This window comes from Molossus molossus, unplaced genomic scaffold (genome assembly GCF_014108415.1).
Source record: "Molossus molossus isolate mMolMol1 unplaced genomic scaffold, mMolMol1.p scaffold_m16_p_9, whole genome shotgun sequence".
In the NCBI taxonomy this organism is placed as follows: Eukaryota; Metazoa; Chordata; class Mammalia; order Chiroptera; family Molossidae; genus Molossus; species Molossus molossus.
In genome coordinates this window covers 45,880,656-45,900,970 of record NW_023425403.1, presented here as the reverse complement: position 1 = coordinate 45,900,970, position 20,315 = coordinate 45,880,656, and the positions used below count along the sequence as shown (strand labels likewise).

At 46.4% G+C, this 20,315-nt stretch overlaps 1 protein-coding gene across 13 annotated transcripts in view; it reads left to right on the top strand.

Annotated features, from left to right (window-relative positions):
* Positions 1–20,315, top strand: part of ABCC4 (ATP binding cassette subfamily C member 4) — a 275,943-nt gene that overhangs the window by 215,631 nt on the left and 39,997 nt on the right. For 9 of the 13 annotated variants that reach the window (XM_036249555.1, XM_036249559.1, XM_036249558.1 and 6 more), the window contains 5 exons: positions 3,525–3,644; positions 4,807–4,917; positions 5,818–5,918; positions 7,909–8,100; positions 16,913–17,068. In XM_036249555.1, the coding sequence (XP_036105448.1) occupies positions 3,525–3,644; positions 4,807–4,917; positions 5,818–5,918; positions 7,909–8,100; positions 16,913–17,068 (680 nt within the window). Of the gene's footprint in view, positions 1–3,524; positions 3,645–4,806; positions 4,918–5,817; positions 5,919–7,908; positions 8,101–16,912; positions 17,069–17,669; positions 17,722–20,315 lie in introns of all 13 variants that reach the window. The other 4 variants (XM_036249563.1, XM_036249564.1, XM_036249565.1 and 1 more) reach the window with 2 other exon arrangements.

Here is a 20,315-nt window from a genome sequence, read left to right as displayed (position 1 = left end):
CACTTCCATCGTTGTGGAAGGGGAGAGAAAGGGACCTGAGGCTTTTTCAAACCGAAGTATAGTATTTCCTCATTGTTTGATTTGGACATTCTGAGAACTTTGGCATGACCCCTATGGAATGTTTGGATTTTCCTGCACTGCAGTAGACTGAGGCAGTAAGTTAAATCTGGATGCTGTTTCCTGCACACCTCCAGATAACAGATAGCCAAATGTGGTGGCCAGTTGGTTAGAACTGTTCACTGTTCTCCATCTGGGTGTTCTGTGCCAAGGATCACAGTTCCACTGTTTCCTCTGAACAGTAATGGATAGTACTTCTTGAGGCCACTGCTGGAATCACCAGCAAAAAGCACACCTGATTGCCATGGCTGGAACTCTACAACAGTAGAGTTCTCGTGCCGATTTCTCAGGACTCAGTTCAACTTAAGGTGCCTAATAAGATGTACAGTCATGGGTAAGGCTATTGGATTAAGGCTTCAGGGTTTTCTAGAGGTAAACTACGAAGTCTAGGGGGAAGTGCATTTAGTCACACATGGGCATCTTTAACCCCTGATTGTTCTCTCTCTCAGACACTGGCTGTGATGAAAAGCACAGCCTTGGAAATAAGCCAGAGTTGGGTCTGTCACTCAGCCCTAGCACTTAATCTCTCAATCTGTTTTCCCCTCTATCAAGATACAATACATCTGCCCTCCGGCGTTCTTACGAGCATTGAGTTGATGTTTGAAAAGTGCTTGCTGGCTTCTACCAAAGGCACTAGAACCCTGACTTTGAGGCAGGTCGGAACGTAACAGCCAGCAGGTCTCACGGAGCGAACGGTAGCCTGCAAGGCTGTCAGCCCAGGGTCCAGGCGTGCAGTTCCCTGCCCTCCCCTCGCCAGGGAAGATTTGCAGCTCCGTGTCCCAAAGAGCCCTTGGGGTCATGGAAAACACAGCGGTCAGCCTTGTGAAATGTGGGGTTCCGTTTGTCTGTGACTGGTGACTGATGCCATGGGTGTCACGTGGGTCTCCTTCAGGACAGCCAGCTTAGTCAGTGGGAAAAGGGATATTACACCTGGGCAAGATGACCCGGAGCTGCGGCCCCCCGTCCCTGTGCGCCCGGACCTGGTCGCAAGCTGCAGTGCTCCCCTGGCGCCCGTTCAGCCCTGATGGCTTTCACAGCTCAACCCGCCGTGCCCTCGCTCCGGGCTAGGGGCAAAGTGGGCGACGCTCTGTGGGCGTGTGACACCTGCTCGACAGAGCCAGCCCTGTGGGATAACCAGCTGCCACTCCACGCCTGAGAGAGGAGCGAGTGAGGAGCCACCCAGCCGGAGAATTGCAGCACACCCCTTCCTTCTCAGAGGGATCGTCTGTGGCGAAAGACGTGGTCACAGCGTTCGCTCTGGACGGGAGAGATGGTTCCAGCGAGGGCGCCGTGCTGTCTGGAGCCGGACTCTCAGCCCGCGCTCGGTAGGACAGTGAGCCCTGGAATCCCCCCGAGCCTCCTGTGAGCACCCTGTACCAGAGGACTGCGTCCTGCGCCAGAACATCGCCTCCAGCCTTTCTGATTCGGAGCATGAGCTCAGTCTGTGCTCATATTGCTCTCTTAAAAGTGAGAAGTTAAAGGAAGCTGAAATAAATAGACGTTAAAAGTTACTCTGTACAATGAAGAGAACAGTGTGCATTGTGGATGTGAGAGGAAGAACAAAACATGCGGCTGGACGGTCAGAGCCTCCAGTCACTACGGCTCTGCCTAATTAGCACAGGGGGAACGTTAGATCGTGTCCGGTTCACAAAAGGGTTTTCCTTCAAGCACTATCATGGGCCGGGGCCCCTAACGGCCCCCAGTCAGGAAAGAGCCCCAAGTCTGAGTGGATGGCCAGAGGGCCCACAGCCCGGGGCTTCCCACCTTCTCGGAACCCCAGTGTCTCCCGTGGAAGCCTGCTCCCTCCCTGCCTGTGGAGCCGCAGCTGCTAACTAGGCATAACACCGTGCAGAGCCCACACGCGAGTCAGCGTGGAGGGACACACAGACGGACACTCGGATGCCGGACTAAGGAATCAGGCCCTGGAATTAACTTCGAGCTTTTTGAAAAAATTCTTTTTTCCTGTCATTTTACAAAATATCTGCAGCCTCCTTTGAGTGACCTTACCTCCCCTTAAACACCCAGGTTTTACCAACAGGTCTTCTGTAGGAGCTACCCAGGTGACACAGTGACGTGAGTACTTCCTGTTGATGAAACACGAACTGTTACTCATCCCACACCGAGGTCACAGGTCCCAGTCTGCCCAGTAGCTTGCAGTCCATCTGGCCCCCAGCATGCAGGAGCCAGACCCTGGGGCTCGTGCACAGCGTGCTCCCAGAGAAGATGGCAAGGAAACCGCTGGCCCGTCATGTGACACGAGGCTCCAAAGCCAACATGAAGTTACTCAAAGGGAAACAGCCACTAAGACCACAGTCAGATTCTGACAGGGTGATATCAATGTCACATGCCACAGTGACCTCCAAACGCCAGGACAGGTGCCCAGCAGGACAGTTATAAACACACTCAGCTGCTCCTTTAGCTGAAGTTAAGGCTATTCAGAGACACCTGGCTGTGCAGGTGGTGTGGACGCAAGGGGAGTGTAATACCCGGTGTGCAATGACCCACACAGAGACGCTTGGGGCACCCGCAGGCACCCGTGAATTTATCAGGATGCAGAGGGCACAGACTGTCCATGCACCTTACTTATCATGCACCTGGCCTGTGTCAGGCATGCTTCCAGTTTTGGGGATATATTAACTCTATCCCAGACCTTAAGGAGTTAATAATCAGCTCAGCTGGTGTGGCTCAGTGGTTGAGCGTCGACCCATGCACCAAGAGGTAGCTAGTTCAATTCCCAGTCAGGGCACATGCCTAGGTTGTGGGCCCAGTCCCCAGTGAGGGGCATGCAGGAGGCGGCCAATCGACGTTCTCTCTCATCGATGCTTCTCTCTCTCTCTCTCTCTCTCTCTCTCTCTCTCTCTCTCCCCCCCCCTTCCTCTCTCTCTAAAATCAATCAATAAAAATAAATAAATAAAAAGAAGTTAATCGAAAGGGGTGACAGACACATAGATAGCTGATCATAATTAAGTGTGGTGAGTACTTTAACAGAGAATTCAATTTAAAAACACAACTGACTCAAAACCTAGTGAACGATAATTCCCACCCAGAGGGATGTCAGGGAAGAATATGGAGGGAAGCCATGTTTGAGGAGGACCTTGATGAATGAGTTAGCAAAGAAAGAATTTATCTAAATCTGGCTATGATTTGAATTTGGCCAAAGATAGGTTCAGAGAGAAGCTTTTTTTTGCAGTTGGATAAAGGGAAGCATGGTGTGACCAGGAGTTTGAGGGTTGACCTGGAGGGTCCCCTCCAGAGGGGCATAGCCCTGCTCCCCCAGGCAGCCCACTGGGGAGCTCTGGCTGTGCCAGTTGTTGGGACACGAGACCACAGAGCTCAGGAGGCAGCTGGTTTCCTTGCACAAAGGCTCACCGACTTCCTTTGTCATTGGTCTTTCTCTGCTTCCGCAGCACGGAGCCCCGTGTTCTCCCACTTATCGGCTTCTCTCCAGGGACTCTGGACCATCCGGGCGTACAAAACGGAAGAGAGGTTTCAGGAACTGTTTGATGCACACCAGGATTTGCATTCAGGTCTGTACGTTTCTGGGAATGGTGTCAAAGGATGGGGCTTGACCTTCCTCTCAGGTGGCCCTGTTGCTGGCACTTCACTTCCTCCCCTTGGGCCAGCTTCACACCCTGTCTCTGCACATCTTCCTCCCCTCCCCTGCCCTTGGCATGGCCCCTCCGCACTCCCCTCTTCCCCAGGCACACCACTGCCTTCCGTCCCCTGACTGGTTCGCGTTGTCCTTCCATCGCCAGGCCCTGTGACTTTCTGTCCCTTTGGGGCAGGAGTCAGCAAAGCTTTTTTTTGTAAAAAGCTAGATAGTAAATATATTAGGCTTTGTGTGCCCCATTGGCTCTGTTGCAGCTACTCAACTTTTCTGTTGTAGCACAAACGCAGGCAAAGATAATGCTGTAACAGCAAATGGGTGTGGCTGTGTTCCAATAAAACTTTATTTACAAAAACAGGTGGTGGGCCATTCTTGGCCCACAAGCTATAGTTTGCCAACTCTTTTTTCAGAGCACACAGGGTGGCAGAAGTGACTGAGGAAATGAATTTCCTCATTGTCAAATCGGCTGCCCATCTGATGTCTGTTACTCTTTGTATCAGTGAAGCTTTTTCTCTGTAGAAAATTTAGAATTTCCGCTAAGTCTGTAAAATCCTTGCCTACCTTTTCGATCTTTTTCATATTTTGAGTATAAAGTGGCATTTAGAAAGCCACATGTAGATCCCTTTGGTAAGATGGTCATTTAGATACAGGCTCAAATACTGCATGTGGGGCCCTGTGGTGAGTATGGAGGTGCTGGGAGCAAGCTGGGAGCTCACTCTGCCGTTGGAGAACTGGGAACAGGCAGCCACGTGGGAGGCTGAGCTTCAGGGCGAGCCCAGCCCTGCAAGGAATGCACCGAAGAGACCCTTGTTCGTGTTCTGTGGAGCAGGGGCGTTTCTGTTCATAACCTGAGGGTCGGATTTGTTCAGTGCAAGCTCCCCACAAAGCAGGCCACTGGACTGACTCCGAAGTGTACCGCGCTTCGCTCTCTGGACCCCTCAGGTTCCTGGTGTGCGGCTCTGCTGTCCTACTTTGTGTAACAGTCTCGTTAACTCACATGAGCAGAAGGTTCCCCCTCGTTCGAAGCGGTTAATGTGGTCTTTCTGCTTTTTCACTGTGCTTGCTCTGGTTCCCAAACCCAGAGGCTTGGTTCTTGTTTCTGACCACGTCCCGATGGTTCGCCGTGCGTCTGGATGCCATCTGTGCCGTCTTTGTCATCGTTGTTGCCTTTGGGTCCCTGATTCTGGCAAAAAGTAAGTACAGATGGGAGTAACTATTTGTGGTATTATGACAATGTGTAGCTGCATTTACAAGTATTAAATTAAACTCTTGCCACCTTGTTTAATATCGTATACTGTTTGGTTCTAGTGGGTTTGTAGTCAAGTGTTTGCAGTATGTCGGGTCGGGGGCGATTCCGCAGTGTGGCCCACGCAGAGGATCCCTGGGGCCTGGATGAGTTCCTTTTATCTTTCTCTGAGTGAGTTTAGATCTACACAGATGTAGCAGGCTGACCCTCTGAGCATCCTGGTAGTGTCCGGTAATTGTGAGGCGAGAACCAAGTTTACTCTGAGCATTTTGTCCCTCTGACGGCTTTAGGTTTGGGGACCACTCAGATCTCTTGGTTGTAGGTGACTGTGCACTGGGTGGAGGATGCTCAGCAGGAAAGTACGTTATCCTCCTGCCACGTGAGTACCAGGTGAGCAGGTGCTGGCGTGCGTGGCATGACTGTTCCATTCACAGCACCAAGTCACGCTAGTTAATAAAGGAACAACGAGAGCAGTGCTTGAGATTTAAAAGCACCGGCTCTTAGTGCCCGTGGTTTGTTTGCAGGGGCTTCCAACTGCAGTTGCATAGGACCGAGTAAGTGAAATTACACAATGGTCCTTGAAGCCTTAATGAGGAAGGTCTAAATAACGACTCCTCACTGTGTCTTACCTGCCAGGTGTATGTCAGTCCTGTTGGGATTCATACTCTCATTCACAGTGGGTTTGTGTCATGTTCTCAATCAACAGATAGTAAAAGTGTAACTGTTACTGATTACTGTATGCAAAGTGTTTAAATATTTTAAGAGTCTTCTTCATAAAGTGACAGAAGGAGCCATACTCAGGGTTGAAAATGGGACTGACTTTCTCGCCTTCTTTCCCCTCACTTAGCCTTGGATGCCGGGCAGGTTGGCCTGGCGTTGTCCTACGCGCTCACTCTCATGGGGATGTTCCAGTGGTGCGTGAGGCAGAGCGCCGAAGTCGAGAATATGGTAATGTTCATCTCATCGCTCTCGGCCTTTTCAAGTCTCCTTGCCATGAAGCAGCATAAAAGCACTTCTTATGTAAAATATTAAAACTGTTATTTTTACATTGGAGCTAACAGAGTTTTTTAGATCCTTCTTCCATCTGTTTACAGTTAATGTAAAATAAAATATATACATCTTTTTCTCAGTCTTATGTATGCTATGTCAGCAGGTTTTATATTCATCACAAGCCGTCTTCAAATGTAATAAAGGTCTTTGTAGGAGGGACGTTCTGAAATCCCGGCGTGGATATAAGCTAATTTCTTAGAGTCCCATTTATTTATTGTTCTTAATGGGTAGTTCCTCATTCCTGGTAAAAGAAAAACGTATTGGTTTTTAGGTTGGTTGTTTGTTTAATTAATAGGTGTCTCTCCCCCTCCCCCACTGTAGCACTGAACACCTGCATCTGCCGGCATCCTTTCTGGTGGGATGCGCTCCCTCTCAGAACGTGCCGGTCGAAGGTGTTCAGTTATGGTGGTTTAGGTGGGCTTAGTCAATAGGTAAGTTATCTCCTCTTATGAATATCTGTACCTTCTTTTAAAAGGAGGAAAATAATATGAATAGAATATTTTCATTTTACTGTTCTAGTAAAATACAAAGTGACTATTAAAATAAGATTTCGGCCCTGGCTGGTTTGGCTCAACGGTTAGAGCATCGGCCCACGGACCAGAGAGTCCTGGGTTTGGTTCCTGCTAAGGGCACGTACCTTGGTTGCGGTTTGTCCCCAGACCTGGTTGGGGTCATGTGGGTGGCAATAAGTCGATGTGTCTCTTTCACATCGATGTTTCTCTCTCTCTCTTCCTCCCTCTCTCCCTCCCGCTCTTTCTGAAGATAAATGCAAAAATGTCCTTGGGTGAGGATAAAATAAATAAATAAAATGAGATCTGATGACCATCCAGTTTAATTAATCTATAACTGATGGCCCTGCTGTAGCATAAATCACTAATTGGTGGCTATATGTATTCTATTCTTTGATAAAATCCTCTTGTTTTTTATTCAGGTATGAAAAGTAGATAAAATCTTAGTGTTCATTTCTCTGGTTATTTTATTTTATTTTATTTTATTTTGTTATTCTCACTCGAGGACATTTTTCCATTTTTTGTTCAGATAGAGTGGGAGGGAGAGAGAGGGGGAGAGAGAGAGAGAGAGAGATTGACGTGAAAGGGACACATCAAGTGGCTGTCACCTTCATGACCAACCAGGGCCGGGGACAAACTGCAACCAAGGTACACACCCTTAGTAGGAACCGAACCCGGGTCTCTGGACTGCAGGCCGACGCTCTAACCGCTGAGCCAAACCGGCCAGAGTTAATTGTTTTTTAATATGTTTTTATTGATTTTTTTTTTTATTGAGAGAGGAAGGGAGAAAGAGAAGCATCAACGTGAGAGAGAAACATCGATCAGCTGCCTCCTGCACCCACCCCACTGGGGATCAAGCCCCAAACCCAGGCATGTGCCCTGACCAGCAACTGAACCTGGACCTCTCAGTCCATGGGATGATACTCAGTTCACTGAGCCACACCGACTGGTCTGATTCTTTTAGTTTTAATGTAATGTTGATGGAAGTAGCCATAAGTAAAAGTGTCAAAAGACGATGACAGGTTTGTAAATCATCAAAGTCTTCATCAGACTCCTACTTCTCTCCTTTGGGATATCAAGACCTGAGAAATCACCCTAGTCAGTATGGCTCAGCGGTTAGAGCATCGGCCCGCGGACCAGAGAGTCCTGGGTTCGGTTCCCACTCAGGGCATGTACCTCAGTTGCAGTTTGTCCCCATCCCCGGCCCCGGTTGGGGTCATGTGGGTGGCAACCAGTCGATGCATCTCTCTCACATCAATGTTTCTAAAAAAAAAAAAAAAAGACCTGAGAAATCTTTATGGAAACAGAATGGTTAATTTACAGTCTCTTAACATCCATAAACAAGACCGTTCATTCACGTCATGTCGTATGTCTTCCAGATGATCTCAGTAGAACGGGTAATGGAGTATACAGACCTGGAGAAAGAAGCACCTTGGGAATACAAAAAACGCCCACCGCCCACCTGGCCCCATGAAGGCGTGATCGTCTTTGACAATGTCAACTTCACCTACAGTCTGGATGGCCCTCTGGTATTGAAACACCTGACAGCACTCATTAAGTCAAGAGAAAAGGTTTGTTTAGACCTCCTTGCCTCTTTAAAATGTCAACTAGAGGTTTAGGGCTGCATCTGCTTGTTGGCTTCCTCGTGAATGAGTCAGGGGGCCTCTTTGTTCCTCTGTGGATGCGAATTTGATTGGTGATTACACGTAAATCCTTCTTGGAAACTGATCACGAATGTGAAGGCCAATATTTCTGTCCTGTGGCATGAACTGCCTCCTGGTGGTTGTTGAGACCTGGACCCCAGGGCTGGAACTTAACCTGACCCAGGATATGGATCCAGCATCTAATTGTTCATGCTTAAGTCTTGGAAGTCAACCCAAGTTAGTGGCCACTTGTCACTAACTCTCCAATGTCTAGTCCCTGTCAATTCTCACTTGTTTATATTTCGTCTTTCTCTTCCTCCCTCCCCATGGTGGCCTTTAGGTGCAGCCGTCCTCTGTCCCTTAGCGCATCCCATAGACCTGCCCTCCTCTGACCCATACTTGCTGTCATTCCCCTGCCCGCCCGCCAGCAGACTGCTTCTTTCTGAGACACAGCTCTGGTCCCTCTGGGTCCCCCACTAGCTCCTGACCTGGCTGAGCCACTGCTGGAACCATAGCAAGGCTCCAGGTCCATTCCAGCAGGGCGGTGTGGCCAGCTGTCAGCCACCAGAGAAGAGTCTGGAGTCCATGACCCTGTCAGGACTCAGGAACCAGAGCCCCCAGCTGCATGTAGTAAAGGGCCCAGAGACTCAGTCAAAGCCATGGAAGGAAACCCACGGGGGCAGGGAGCGGTACATGCGGGGGACCGACAGGAGGTTTGCAACCTGGTCCTGCCACCAGCAGTGGGACTTGGGGCCCTTAGCTGGGACCAGGGCAGGAAACAAGTGGTTAAATCAGAAGCGACAAGGCTGTAGGAAGCTCTACCCCCAGCCACCCTACAGCCCCGATTCCTAACATGCGCACACTCTTTGCACTCAGGTGCTGTGTAGGTTCTGCCAAAGCATCAGACCTCCTGGCTCCCTTACTGCGGAGACCCTGCCCTTCCAGTGTCTGGCTGGTGAAAACCTCTTTGTTTTCCGAGTCTCTCTCATGCATCTGCCTCTGGGAGACGCTCAGTTCTGCCACGGCATCGTATATGTTCTTTTAAGATAGCATTTATAGTATAGTTGGGATCAAAAAGGATTCATTGCAGTAGCTAAAAGCTGGAAGCAATCCAAGTGTCCATCACAGGATTAATGGATAAACAAAATGTGGTAGATCCATACAATGAAATATTATCCTGCCTTAAAAATGAAGGAAATTTTGACACATGGATGAACCTTGAGGACATTATGCTAAATGAAATAAGCCAGTCACAAAAGGACAAATGCTGTATGATTGCACTTACATGAGGTTAGGAGAGTAGTCAGACTCAGAGACGAAAGTGGAAGGGGGTTGCGGGAGCCGGAGGAGAGGCGAGTGGGCAGAGTTGTGCTGCAGGTGTAAGAGCGCTGGCGTTTGTTTGCACCGCGGCAAACGTACTTAACCTGCTGACCTGTGCACTTCCAGTGGTTCAGCTGCTAAACTTTATGTTATGTGTATTATACCACAATTAAACAATAAAACATAGCATGTTGCCATGCTTTGTAACTTGGGGTCTGATCTCACAGTACACTGAGAGTTCTTAAGGTCAGGGGCATCTTATTTTCATCTTTGTTCCCCAGAAAATGGCATTCTGCAGGGCACACAAGGGGGTGCTGAGGCCCTGCTTGTGGGGGGCGGGGCACGGGACCGTGAATAATATGCAGGTGTGAAGCGACCAGTAACAAAAACAGACACTCAGGACAAGTCCTGTAAACAACCCATTACCTAGATGTGTTAAATACCTTAAGCACTGCTCTTTTAAGCTCTCTCCACCACAGGCCCAGTTAGTGGACTATAGCCATAATTTAATGAATGATACCCTTGCGACATGAAAGAATAAATGTTCAACTTAATGCCCAAATGATAGCCGGGCAGCAGCTTCAGTGGGTCACGTGGCACCGGCTGGCTCCTCATTATTTCCAGCTACATTGCAGGTCGGGGGGAAGGGGAGGACTGCTGAGTTGGGAAAACATGAACTACAGCTCTTGATGAAATTCTGTCCCTCAGAGCGTGTCGGGAGGTTTGCTCGCTGCAGACACTGTGTCCGTCAGACCACGTGCCAGACGTAATTCTGCCAATGTGCACACGATTGAAATACCCCAGGAAACCGTACACTATGCGTTGTCTATGACACTCGGTCGTACACCTTAGAAACACAACAGATTTGTCTTCTTTAGTCTAAAGCACCCCCAAGTCATAGGATTCTCTGAGATTCTAAAATGTTTGAGGGAACATTGAATGTGGGGACTGAATCACGGTAACTCCAGGGACTTGACTTTGGATTTGTGTCGCGGTCCACTCCCAGTACCGCCTGGAACCCCATTTGTGTATGTAGAGATTGTATCCAGCCAGCGTAGTCCTGAAATGATTTCACTCTGCCTGTGAGGATCCCAGGTTTCGCCTCCACGTCTGAGCCAGCCCCCGTTCCTTGGGACACCCCTTTGTCTGGCATCTGACTGCAGAGGCTGTTCGGGAGACACGGGCATGTATGTGTCCGTGCAGCAGAAATGTGCTTTGTTCTCCGTCATGTATTTCCTCTGCTGCCCAGCTTCCTGGAAGTTGTAGGAAACAAGAAAGTCGAATAGGTCATAAGTGGGAATCTAATCCGCAGAAGAAATAGCAAGTAAAAGAAAGAACCAAAATGAGGTAAAGAGTACCCTAGGCTTCTTGGTTCGGTTCTAAACACTGGCTTCATATATATATATATCCCCCCCCCCCCCCATTTAGATGATTGTGAGGCTGATTTGATCATTTTAGAGAGTGCTGGGCCATTTTAAAGCATTTTCCAGCTCTAGAGGTAGATTGATTTTGGTTTACTACTTTTTTTCTTGCTCAGAGCTGTTACTTGGATAATACATTTTATAGACATGTGCTAGACCTTGCTGTAATGTGCAAAAATATTAGAGTTTCGTACATTTTCTCCCTTTTTACCAAATACTTTCTTAGAACCCCTCCCTTCACTCCCAGATTGTCCCATGTCCGTGCCACGTTGGGATTCCTTGCTACTCAGACTGGTGCCTGGGCCATGGCACCTTCATCACCTAGAAGTGCAGTCTCCAGCCCGCCCAGAGCTCGGGACTCAGAATCCCACTCGAAAAAGACACCTCTTCCCATAAAGTTCTCTCTCCCTAAGGCAGTTTTGATGACGGATAGCCCATGAATTCTCCAAGTCCTGTGGTTGAGCATGATGCTCCAGAAAGTTCTATGTCACTTACCACCCTACAGATTTATTTACTTTGGTATTCTGCCTATCGTGGATTTACATTATAATCTGGTTCTGTGTGTTCCAAGTTTATGCACGTATTTGCATCTTTTCTGTCTAGTCTGTCTTCATCACAGGCAGTTTGGATCCTGCTGTCTGGCCTCCCCATACCAGCCTCCTGCAGAGACTAGAGGTGTTTTCCCCTTGGGCTGGGCCTGCCTGGGCCCGCAGGCGTGGACAGCCAGGTGTGGCAATATATTTGAGGCCTTTCCGAGTTAGTCTCGCGGCCCCAAGTAGGGCCCTAAATGGTGCACGTGATGCTGTTTCCCAGGTTTCTCTCTCCCGCCCCAGCTGTGGTGCCCGTTCGCCCTGGTAACAGCTAGCCCACCTCACCTTGGGGCCCATCTCTGCTCAGAGATGTCAACGTCTTGTCCCACCCGCCACAGTATACTCACCCAGGTCCACATTAGGATTTCACTGTCCGCCAATAGGATCCCTATGATAGGCCATTCCTTGAACCACAAGTACACTTCTCCCCACTTTTTCTCTTCTAGCTGGACAGAAGGACCTACCAAGATGCCAGGCCATCCGGGTGATAAGGAGGCCGTGACAGATGGACAGGAGGCAGGCAGACCTGGGTCTGAGTCCTGCCACTGTCTAGGCTTTATTATTTCAGGCAGATTAATTGATTTTACTAAGTAAGGCTCCATCTTCTCTCTTGCAAAATGGAAGTAATAGGATCTAATCTCTAGGATACTTGCACAACTTAAACAAGATAAGACATGTAAAGCACCGACTCGCACCGAGACTGCACCGAGCAAACGCTTGGAAAAAGATAGCAGTCGTTGTCAGAGGGTGTAACATGAGCATAACCTCTCACACCGACGGCACACATGGCTGTCTGCCGCATGAAAAGGAGCCTTGGCTATTTGCAATCGTATTTATGGTTATAGGATCCATCTGCCAGGTCTGTCTTCTCTGTTCAGCTCATTGTAATACCTAAACAATATGGCAGTCGATTTTCCATACATGTCTCCAGCCTGAGGTAAACTCAGCTGTCTACGAAATGCCTCTTTTGTGCAGGATGCCACAGGTAATATAAGTCCGACAAAGGTGAACCTGGTACAGAGCCTGCTGCCAGGACACACAGCACCATAGAAGAAGCAAAGCAATATAAAAACGGCTGCTGTGGAAGACAGAAGGAGCTCACAGCTTTTATGGAAGTTCAGAAGAAGATGATTAACATCTGTTAGGGGACAGGTAGACTGTTTCCGAGACATTAGGCGTTTGAGACGGAATTTGGACATGTGGTTAGGATGTCAGTGGGTGGAAATGCATGTGGAAGGCATTCCGCGTGATGGGACCAGCAGAAGCCAAGGCGTGATGCCTTGATTCAGTGAATGAAGAACTAGGCCCCTGCAGAGCCTTCAGGGAAACCACCAGGTGTATAACACCCATTTTCACTTTTAACCCCCACAGCTACCTAGTAATCCCAGGAAGCTGAGAGGGCACATGGGCGCGGTGGGCAGGTGGGAGAGGCAGGAGCCACGCTGTTGTGTGCCCCTAGCGAGGTGTGATGGGCGAAGTGATGTCACTGTTTGGAATGAAACTGATGTCGATGAAAACAAAGCTCTGACACCCAGGCTGTGGATGTGCGGGGAGATGGGCAGCAGCAGAGACTGATAGCGCCTTTCTGGAGGGCAGTTTGGCAGTGCTTGACAGCCTCCTTTGAAATGTTCATGCCTGTCTCGCAGCAATCCCACATCTAAGGACTTATCTTAAGGAAATAATTAAGGTTGTTTGCAAAGATTTAACTTCAGGGGTACTTAACATAGAATTACTTATAATAGCAAAATATCTACAAATAAGGGATTTGATAAATCATCACATACTGTAATATTATATAGCCTTTAAAATAAATGTTATGAAATAGTCAACAAAAGCAGGTTATAGTAATATATTTATACTAATCCCATTTTGGTTGAATATGTGAGCTAGTATCTTTAAGAACACACACACACACACACACAAACATCCAGAAAGAAAATACATAAACAGCCTAAGAATAGTCCTATCAGAATGCTGGGGTTACTGCTAGTATTTATTTACTTTCAAATTTACTTGCAGTGATGATTATTAAGGAAATACTCACTGCTTTTCAAATGGTAGTACAGCCTTGCACACAGGGGAAGAGGGGGCATTATAATGAGGGGGTCGGGTCATGACATATGGCAGAAGTCGAATCTTCAGGGCCGTGCTGGCGTTGGAAAAGGCTCTAAATAAGGTGAATGTTCTGATCCCAAGAGCCTGGAAAAGAAGTTCTGAGGTTGAAGTCAGGGAGTCGGGAAAAGCGGCTGTGGTGAGTGGGCCATTGAGTATTTACTGATCATGTTGAATTTGATGTGTGAAGAGAGATTCAGGTGCAGATGTCTGACACGTTGGTGTGGTCGTCGGAGACCAACCTTGGCCTTGTTGGGAAAACATAAAGGGGCAGTTGCAAAGCAGCTAAAAGAAGAGGATCTCAAAGTCTCTTTGGTGTAATGAATGTAAACTTACTGGTATTGGTGACGGTCTCCATGAGCAATTGGTAAAACCTATTGGTGGCCTGTGAGAGACTCTGGCTGCGTTTCGATGACTGAACAGCCTGAACAGCAGAGAGAAACTGAGGCGGGCTTTCTCTGAGTGGCCTTTTCCTACTATTCTCACTTGAGTTTGGAGCTGCTAGTCCTGTGGTCATGAGCAGCCCTGGGGCCCCCTGCCATATCAAGGCCATTTATCAAGAGTCTACAGATGTTCCAGTTTGAACAGCTATATCCGTTTCAGTAGAGCTGATAGTATGGGAAATCCACATTCTCAGAATCATGGTTCTCGTCTGTCTGTGTGTGTGTTGATTTGCATACGAGAACACTGGGAATTCTCAGAGATACACCTGAGCCATGCATTATGCACCGGGACCCACCTGTAAGCGGAAATGGCCCAATATGAAATATGAAGGAGGACTTACTGAAGGTACAGAATGGCTACAAAGATAATAAAATTAGCTAAAGCCATTTTTCTTACATTTAATCTCTATAAAGGTAAATTTGCGTTTAGAGAGAAAAAGATTGCCGGCCTCCCCACACAGGTGTTGCTCCAGAGAGCACTCCCCATTGAACGCCCTGAGTGTTAGGCTCCTTCTCAGAGTCGGGTTGGGAACCCGACCAGGGACAGGAAATGTGAACATAGATGAGGATAGATATAGATTTGGGAAGGAAGGATTTTATACCTGATATACTCTGTTTTCTTCAGTAAAATTGGAGGCAGGGTCATTTCATAAGAGGAAAGGATGCACGCTGGCTGGGTGGCTCAGTTGGTTGCAGCTGTCCTGTGCACCGAAAGGTGGTGGGTTCAATTCCTGATCAGGGCACATACCTAGGTTGCAGGTTTGATCTCGGACATGTGCGGGAGGCAACCAGTCAATGTTTCTCTCTCACACTGATGTTTCTGTCTCTCTTTCTCTCTCTAAAATCAACAAAGAAGAAGAGTAAGGGGTGCATGCTAATCCTTGCAGTGTTGTAGTGTTAGAGGACAATTAACGTACATTCCCGCAGTAGGTAAATGGCCGAGTAAATTCTGCCATATCATTTGGACAAAATACATAATTAAGAAAACGATGTATCAACATAGAAAAATTGTGGCTTAGTGGGGATGAGGAGACTCAGATCTATGAAAGAGGTTTGAAAATGGCTTAGAAAGGCCGCCATGGAGACCAGAAGAAAGCTTACTGGGATCAGACAAAAGGAATACCAGGTTAGCTTGATGGTCCCAGACAGCTAGTCATGTGATGATTGCTGGTAATTTTGACATGGAAGCAGTGGTGAAGACGAAAAAGCAAAGATAATACAATAAGAAAAGCAATGTGGTCGAGAGAGAGTGTCGTTACAGTGGTTCAGGGCCTGGACGCTGGAATCGGGGTCTTGGGTTCAAATCCTAATACCAGCATTGAAGAATTCGAGGCTTCTCGGGTAGGCAAACAGTGCCATTCAGACTCCTGCTCTCTGAAAGGCCCTGTGTTCTGGTGAAAAGCCCTGCTGACACTCTCCTGAAGTCCTTAAAAAGTTTATCTTTGAACATGTGTGTTATTAAGTCAGATGGGACAATGGGACATGTGTGTGAGCAGAGGAAATTTGCACGTGTGCATGGCCCTCATTGCTACTTCACTTGCATATAAAAAAAGATACATTCTTTTTGAAATGCCATTATTGATTTTACAATTAAGCTGTAAATCTTTGGAGGTATTCAAATGAGAAAATATAGCTCCTACCACATTATCAGTGCTCAGAAGGTTTAGTTACTCTGTGTTTAAAGCCATGCATTTTTTTAAATCTACTGAGTTAATTTACAAATGATTGAAAGCATGTCTTAGGCCCCTCATTGATTCCAGATTCCTAAATAGAGATACTGACTCCTGGGAACCTCCCACCAGGGAATTTTCAGTTGGGCAAGCTTATTAGTTTTAAAAAAACAAAACAAAAAACAAAAGCCAGTTTCTGCATACAGATTTAATGCACACAGCTAAAAGCCAGTTTTTACAACACTGTTTCATTTCTGACCAGTATTTTACGTGAATTATATTGATTCTTTGATCTTATTGTCAGTATACTTCATTTCTCTCTGCTTTGGTTTTAATAACTAGACTGATACTTGACACGTTTCTTTCCCAAGGGGCAATTTATAAGTATTAATTGGTTTGTAAAATGCCTTTTGAACTGCTCAGATGAAAGGCTTCATATAAATAACAAATGTTGCTTACTTACTTATGTTGTTGTTGTTGATTCATTATGTATATTTTGGCTACTTGCTACTGTCTTATTTTAAGGCACTGAGACCTACACTTTTAAAATTTAAGATGTTTCCTTTTAAGACAGAACATAAGCAGATATTTAACATCCAGAAGTGATTTTGTTCCTTAACCAAACAATAATTCCTCTTAAAAGCTAGACCTCTGGGAAAAGGAATACTTGTTTATGGATAATGCTTCTGACGTGACTTGTTGGCATCTCAATAAAGTTATCTAAGAAATTCTCAAGGTTCAAAATACACAGACACAGGAATAAAGCTAATTTAAAAGCTAACTTTTCATCAACCACATGGAAGACTGCTAGCTTTTCATTGCCAGTAGATCGATTTTCTTTTTCTTTTTAACTTTTCCTTAGACAGAGTGAATTTCAACCAGGGGCAGTTTGCCACCCAAGGGACATTTGTCAGTGTCTGACATTTCTGGCTGCCACAATTTGGGGGTGCTACTGGCATCTGGTAGATAGAACCCCAGGAAACTGGCAAACATTCTACAATGCACAGGACAGCCTCCACACACACAACAAAGAATTACCTGGCCCAAAATGTCAGCAGTGTCCAAGTTGAGAAACTCAGACTGCATTCAGTATAGAAGGTCCTTAATTCATCTTCACCAGCCAGAGTCTCCCCTCAGTCTGTTGCATATTGTTTTTCCTTAATCTCTCCTGGATCTCTTTGCAGGTTGGCATTGTGGGAAGAACAGGAGCTGGAAAAAGTTCCCTCATCTCAGCCCTTTTTAGATTGTCAGAACCTGAAGGTAAAATTTGGATTGATAAGATCTTGACAACTGAAATTGGACTTCACGATTTAAGGAAGAAAATGTCAATCATACCTCAGGTATGCAAGTCAGAGCATTCTCACATGTTCTCTTTATAAGGGCACCTAAGTTTAATTGCTTTTAATTTTATTGCTTTTTAAAAGTGAATTAAGGGGGTGATCTGTTCCCCCCCCCACCCCTGTAGAGCATATTTTTAACAGCAGGTATTTTCAACTGATATTTTCATCATATGCCAGGTTTTATTTATCTGTTCATTTGTTTTTTGGGGGGGAGGGTGTGTGTGAGAGAGAAGGAGGGGGAGGGGAAACAGATTTAATAACTTATCTAGATAGATTTCTGGACTCAGACTTCCCCAAGCACCCCCATTTTATCCATTGATAACCACATAATTCTGAGCACCAAATGATAAATGGTTTGGGTAGCACTTGAGAGATTTCTATAGGAAAACACCGATTTTAAGTGACTTACCGAAGGTGGTGTCCCCATGGAGCCTTTCTGTGATACTGCAGGGCTTTGAGAGCCTGGGAGAGCATCGGCGCCTTGGGAGGCTTTTAGAACTCTGGCCACTAGTGAGTGCGACAACCAGGGAGGCAGTACAGGGTGGTGAGGAAGGACGTGAGACAAGGAATTCCATCTCTCTGCACCTGGTTTTCTCTCCAGTACAAGGCAGCCAGCAATGCCAACTCCTAGAGCTGTTGTGAGGACCGACTAGGTAAGTGCAGGTGGAGGGGTTCACCTGCTGCGATGATGGAGGTTGAGGTGACCATCTCTTCCAGGGCTCTGATTCTGGTTTTTTGTTTTTTTTCTACTTAATGAAAGTATGACTTTCAGGAAGTGTTCTAGAGACTGGGTTATATGCACAGTAAGAGCTCCTGTCATTCCTGTGGTGCATCCTCTCAACATGAATTTAGAGAATATTTATTGCGCAATTATGGTCCTCCAGGTATATAGTTAAGGGCAGCAGAGGCCCTATGCCCACCGGCCTGAGGCCTCACGTCTTCCATCCTGCCCTCTGCTTTGGCACTTATACATATTCAGCTTTATACTTGCTGATTATTTTTAAATTTAGGTTTTTTTGTTTTGTTTTGCACTCTGTAATCATCTGGCCATCAAAGTAAGCTGAGAAAAAAGACACACCCTCTTGAGGTGAGAAACAGAGAAGAGATGAGACAAAGCCAGGTACATGTGCCTCCTGGCATGTGGTGATAGAGACCTCTTAAATGCCTGTTTGTTAGGAGCATGGTACCCCAAGAGAAGGAGAATGTGGATTTGTATCTTATGACCAAGTACAGCTATTGCTACCTACCACTGACCTCCAAAATCATTGGAATTACTCTAAATAATTCAGAAATCTAAATCTAAGTCCCTTTCAGAACCATAATCAGATGTCAGTTCACACACCCATTAGGTTGACTAGAATTAAAAAAGAATAATAACAGCCCAGCCGATGTGGCTCAGTGGTTGAGCATCAACCAATGCACCAAGAGGTCACTGGTTCGAGTCCCAGTCAGGGCACATGCCCAGGCTGTGGGCCTGGATCCCCAGTGAGGGGCAAACAGGAGGCGGCCAGTCGGTGTTTCTCTCTCTGTCCCTCTCTCTCCCTTCCTTTCTCTCTAAAATCAGTAAAGAAAAAAATAAAATAATAATAACAAGTTTTGGAAATTATGGAGAAAAATTGGAACCCTTTGCATAGCTGGTGGGAATGTAGAATGATACGCCCGCTATGGAAAGCATGATGGAGGTTCCTCAAAAAATAAAAAGAGACTTATCATATGATCCAGGAATTCTACTTCTGGGTATAAACCCCAAAGAATTGAAAGCAGGGTCTTGAAGACATAACTGTATACCCGGGCGTTATTCACAATAGCAGAAATGTAGAAGCACCCCACATGGTCATGATGGATTAAGGAACAAAATGTGAGAAACCCATACAGTGGAATATAATTCAGCCTTAAAAAGGAAGGAAATTTGGACACATGCTACAATGTAAATGAGCGTTGAGGACATTATAAGTGAAATAAGCCAGTCACCAAAGGACGGTACTCTGTGATTCCATTTAAATGAGGTGCCTACAATGGTCAAATTCCCAGAGACAGGAAGTAGAATGGCGGTTCCCGGGGGCCTCAAGGAGGTAGACACGGGGCGTTGTTTACTGGGTACAGGTTCAGTTTACTGATGGAAGAGCTCTGTGACCGGATGGTGGTGATGGCTGTTCAGTGGTGTTAAACGTATGTAATCTCTCTGAACTCGACACTGACAAGTGGTTAAGGTAGTAATTTTATGTGTATTTTACCAGAATTCTTTTTTAAAAATTGTTTTAAGCTGATCCCTTTCAGGAAAAACCAGAAAGAAATTTCAGCACATAAAATCCTGGTGTTGAAAGATTCCCTCTGGCTATTAGATTCATGACTTGGTGATTACAGTATAAAATATGAGTTTCAGTTCCCTAGTTTTATGTTTTGGTTATACCCATCTCTGAAATGGGCCAAAGACATTTACTTAGCAGAAATAATGGGCGTGTCTATAAAGGACTTTCATATCCTTGGATGAAAGGATCTAGAAACGTGTCCTGTGTTACTTTTAATGCTTCTTTAATAAGAAATGGTTGTATGCTTGTGTACATAAAAGAACTGTATACATAAAGAATAACGTTAGATGATTCTTGGCTCCTCCAGTAATGTTTTGGAAGCACATCTAAGCAAAGACTAAATATACCTTGACATCACCAGGTTTTGGTCCTGTTCCATCAGTTTCCACCCTACTTTTGAGCATGCTCTGTATACGTACTGCAGAAAGTGTGCTTACAAAACAGTGTGGAGCTTTGTATCCATGCAGATAATGATCACCAACCATTGTAAACACAGAACCTTGATTTTTTTTTCCTTCACTTTATACGTCTTTGTCTCCAAGGCACAGTGTTTGTTGATTAAAGAAAGAGTCAGGAGAGACTGCAAAGTGGAAAGGGTCCCGGAAAATCATTCGGGAGGCAGCCAGGGGTAGCGTCTTAAAGAGCAGAGACCGGGGTCAACGCCTTCCAGCTGTGTGTCCCAGGAGTGTGTGACCCTGACGAAGGCGCGTGGCCCAAGCTCCAGTTTCCCTGTCCTTAGACCGCCTTACGGATTTGTTGTGAAGACTTACCTGGATGAAAACAAGTTTGTGGCCCCATGCCACAAATAGTAAATAGAAAGAAACTCTGAGTACTAAGGATTGGGGCACTGACCTTTTTAGTATTATTGCTACAAGTAAAAGTAGTAAAACACTCTGCGTGGACTTGGCTCTTTCATTTCTACTAATGTTTTTGTGGTC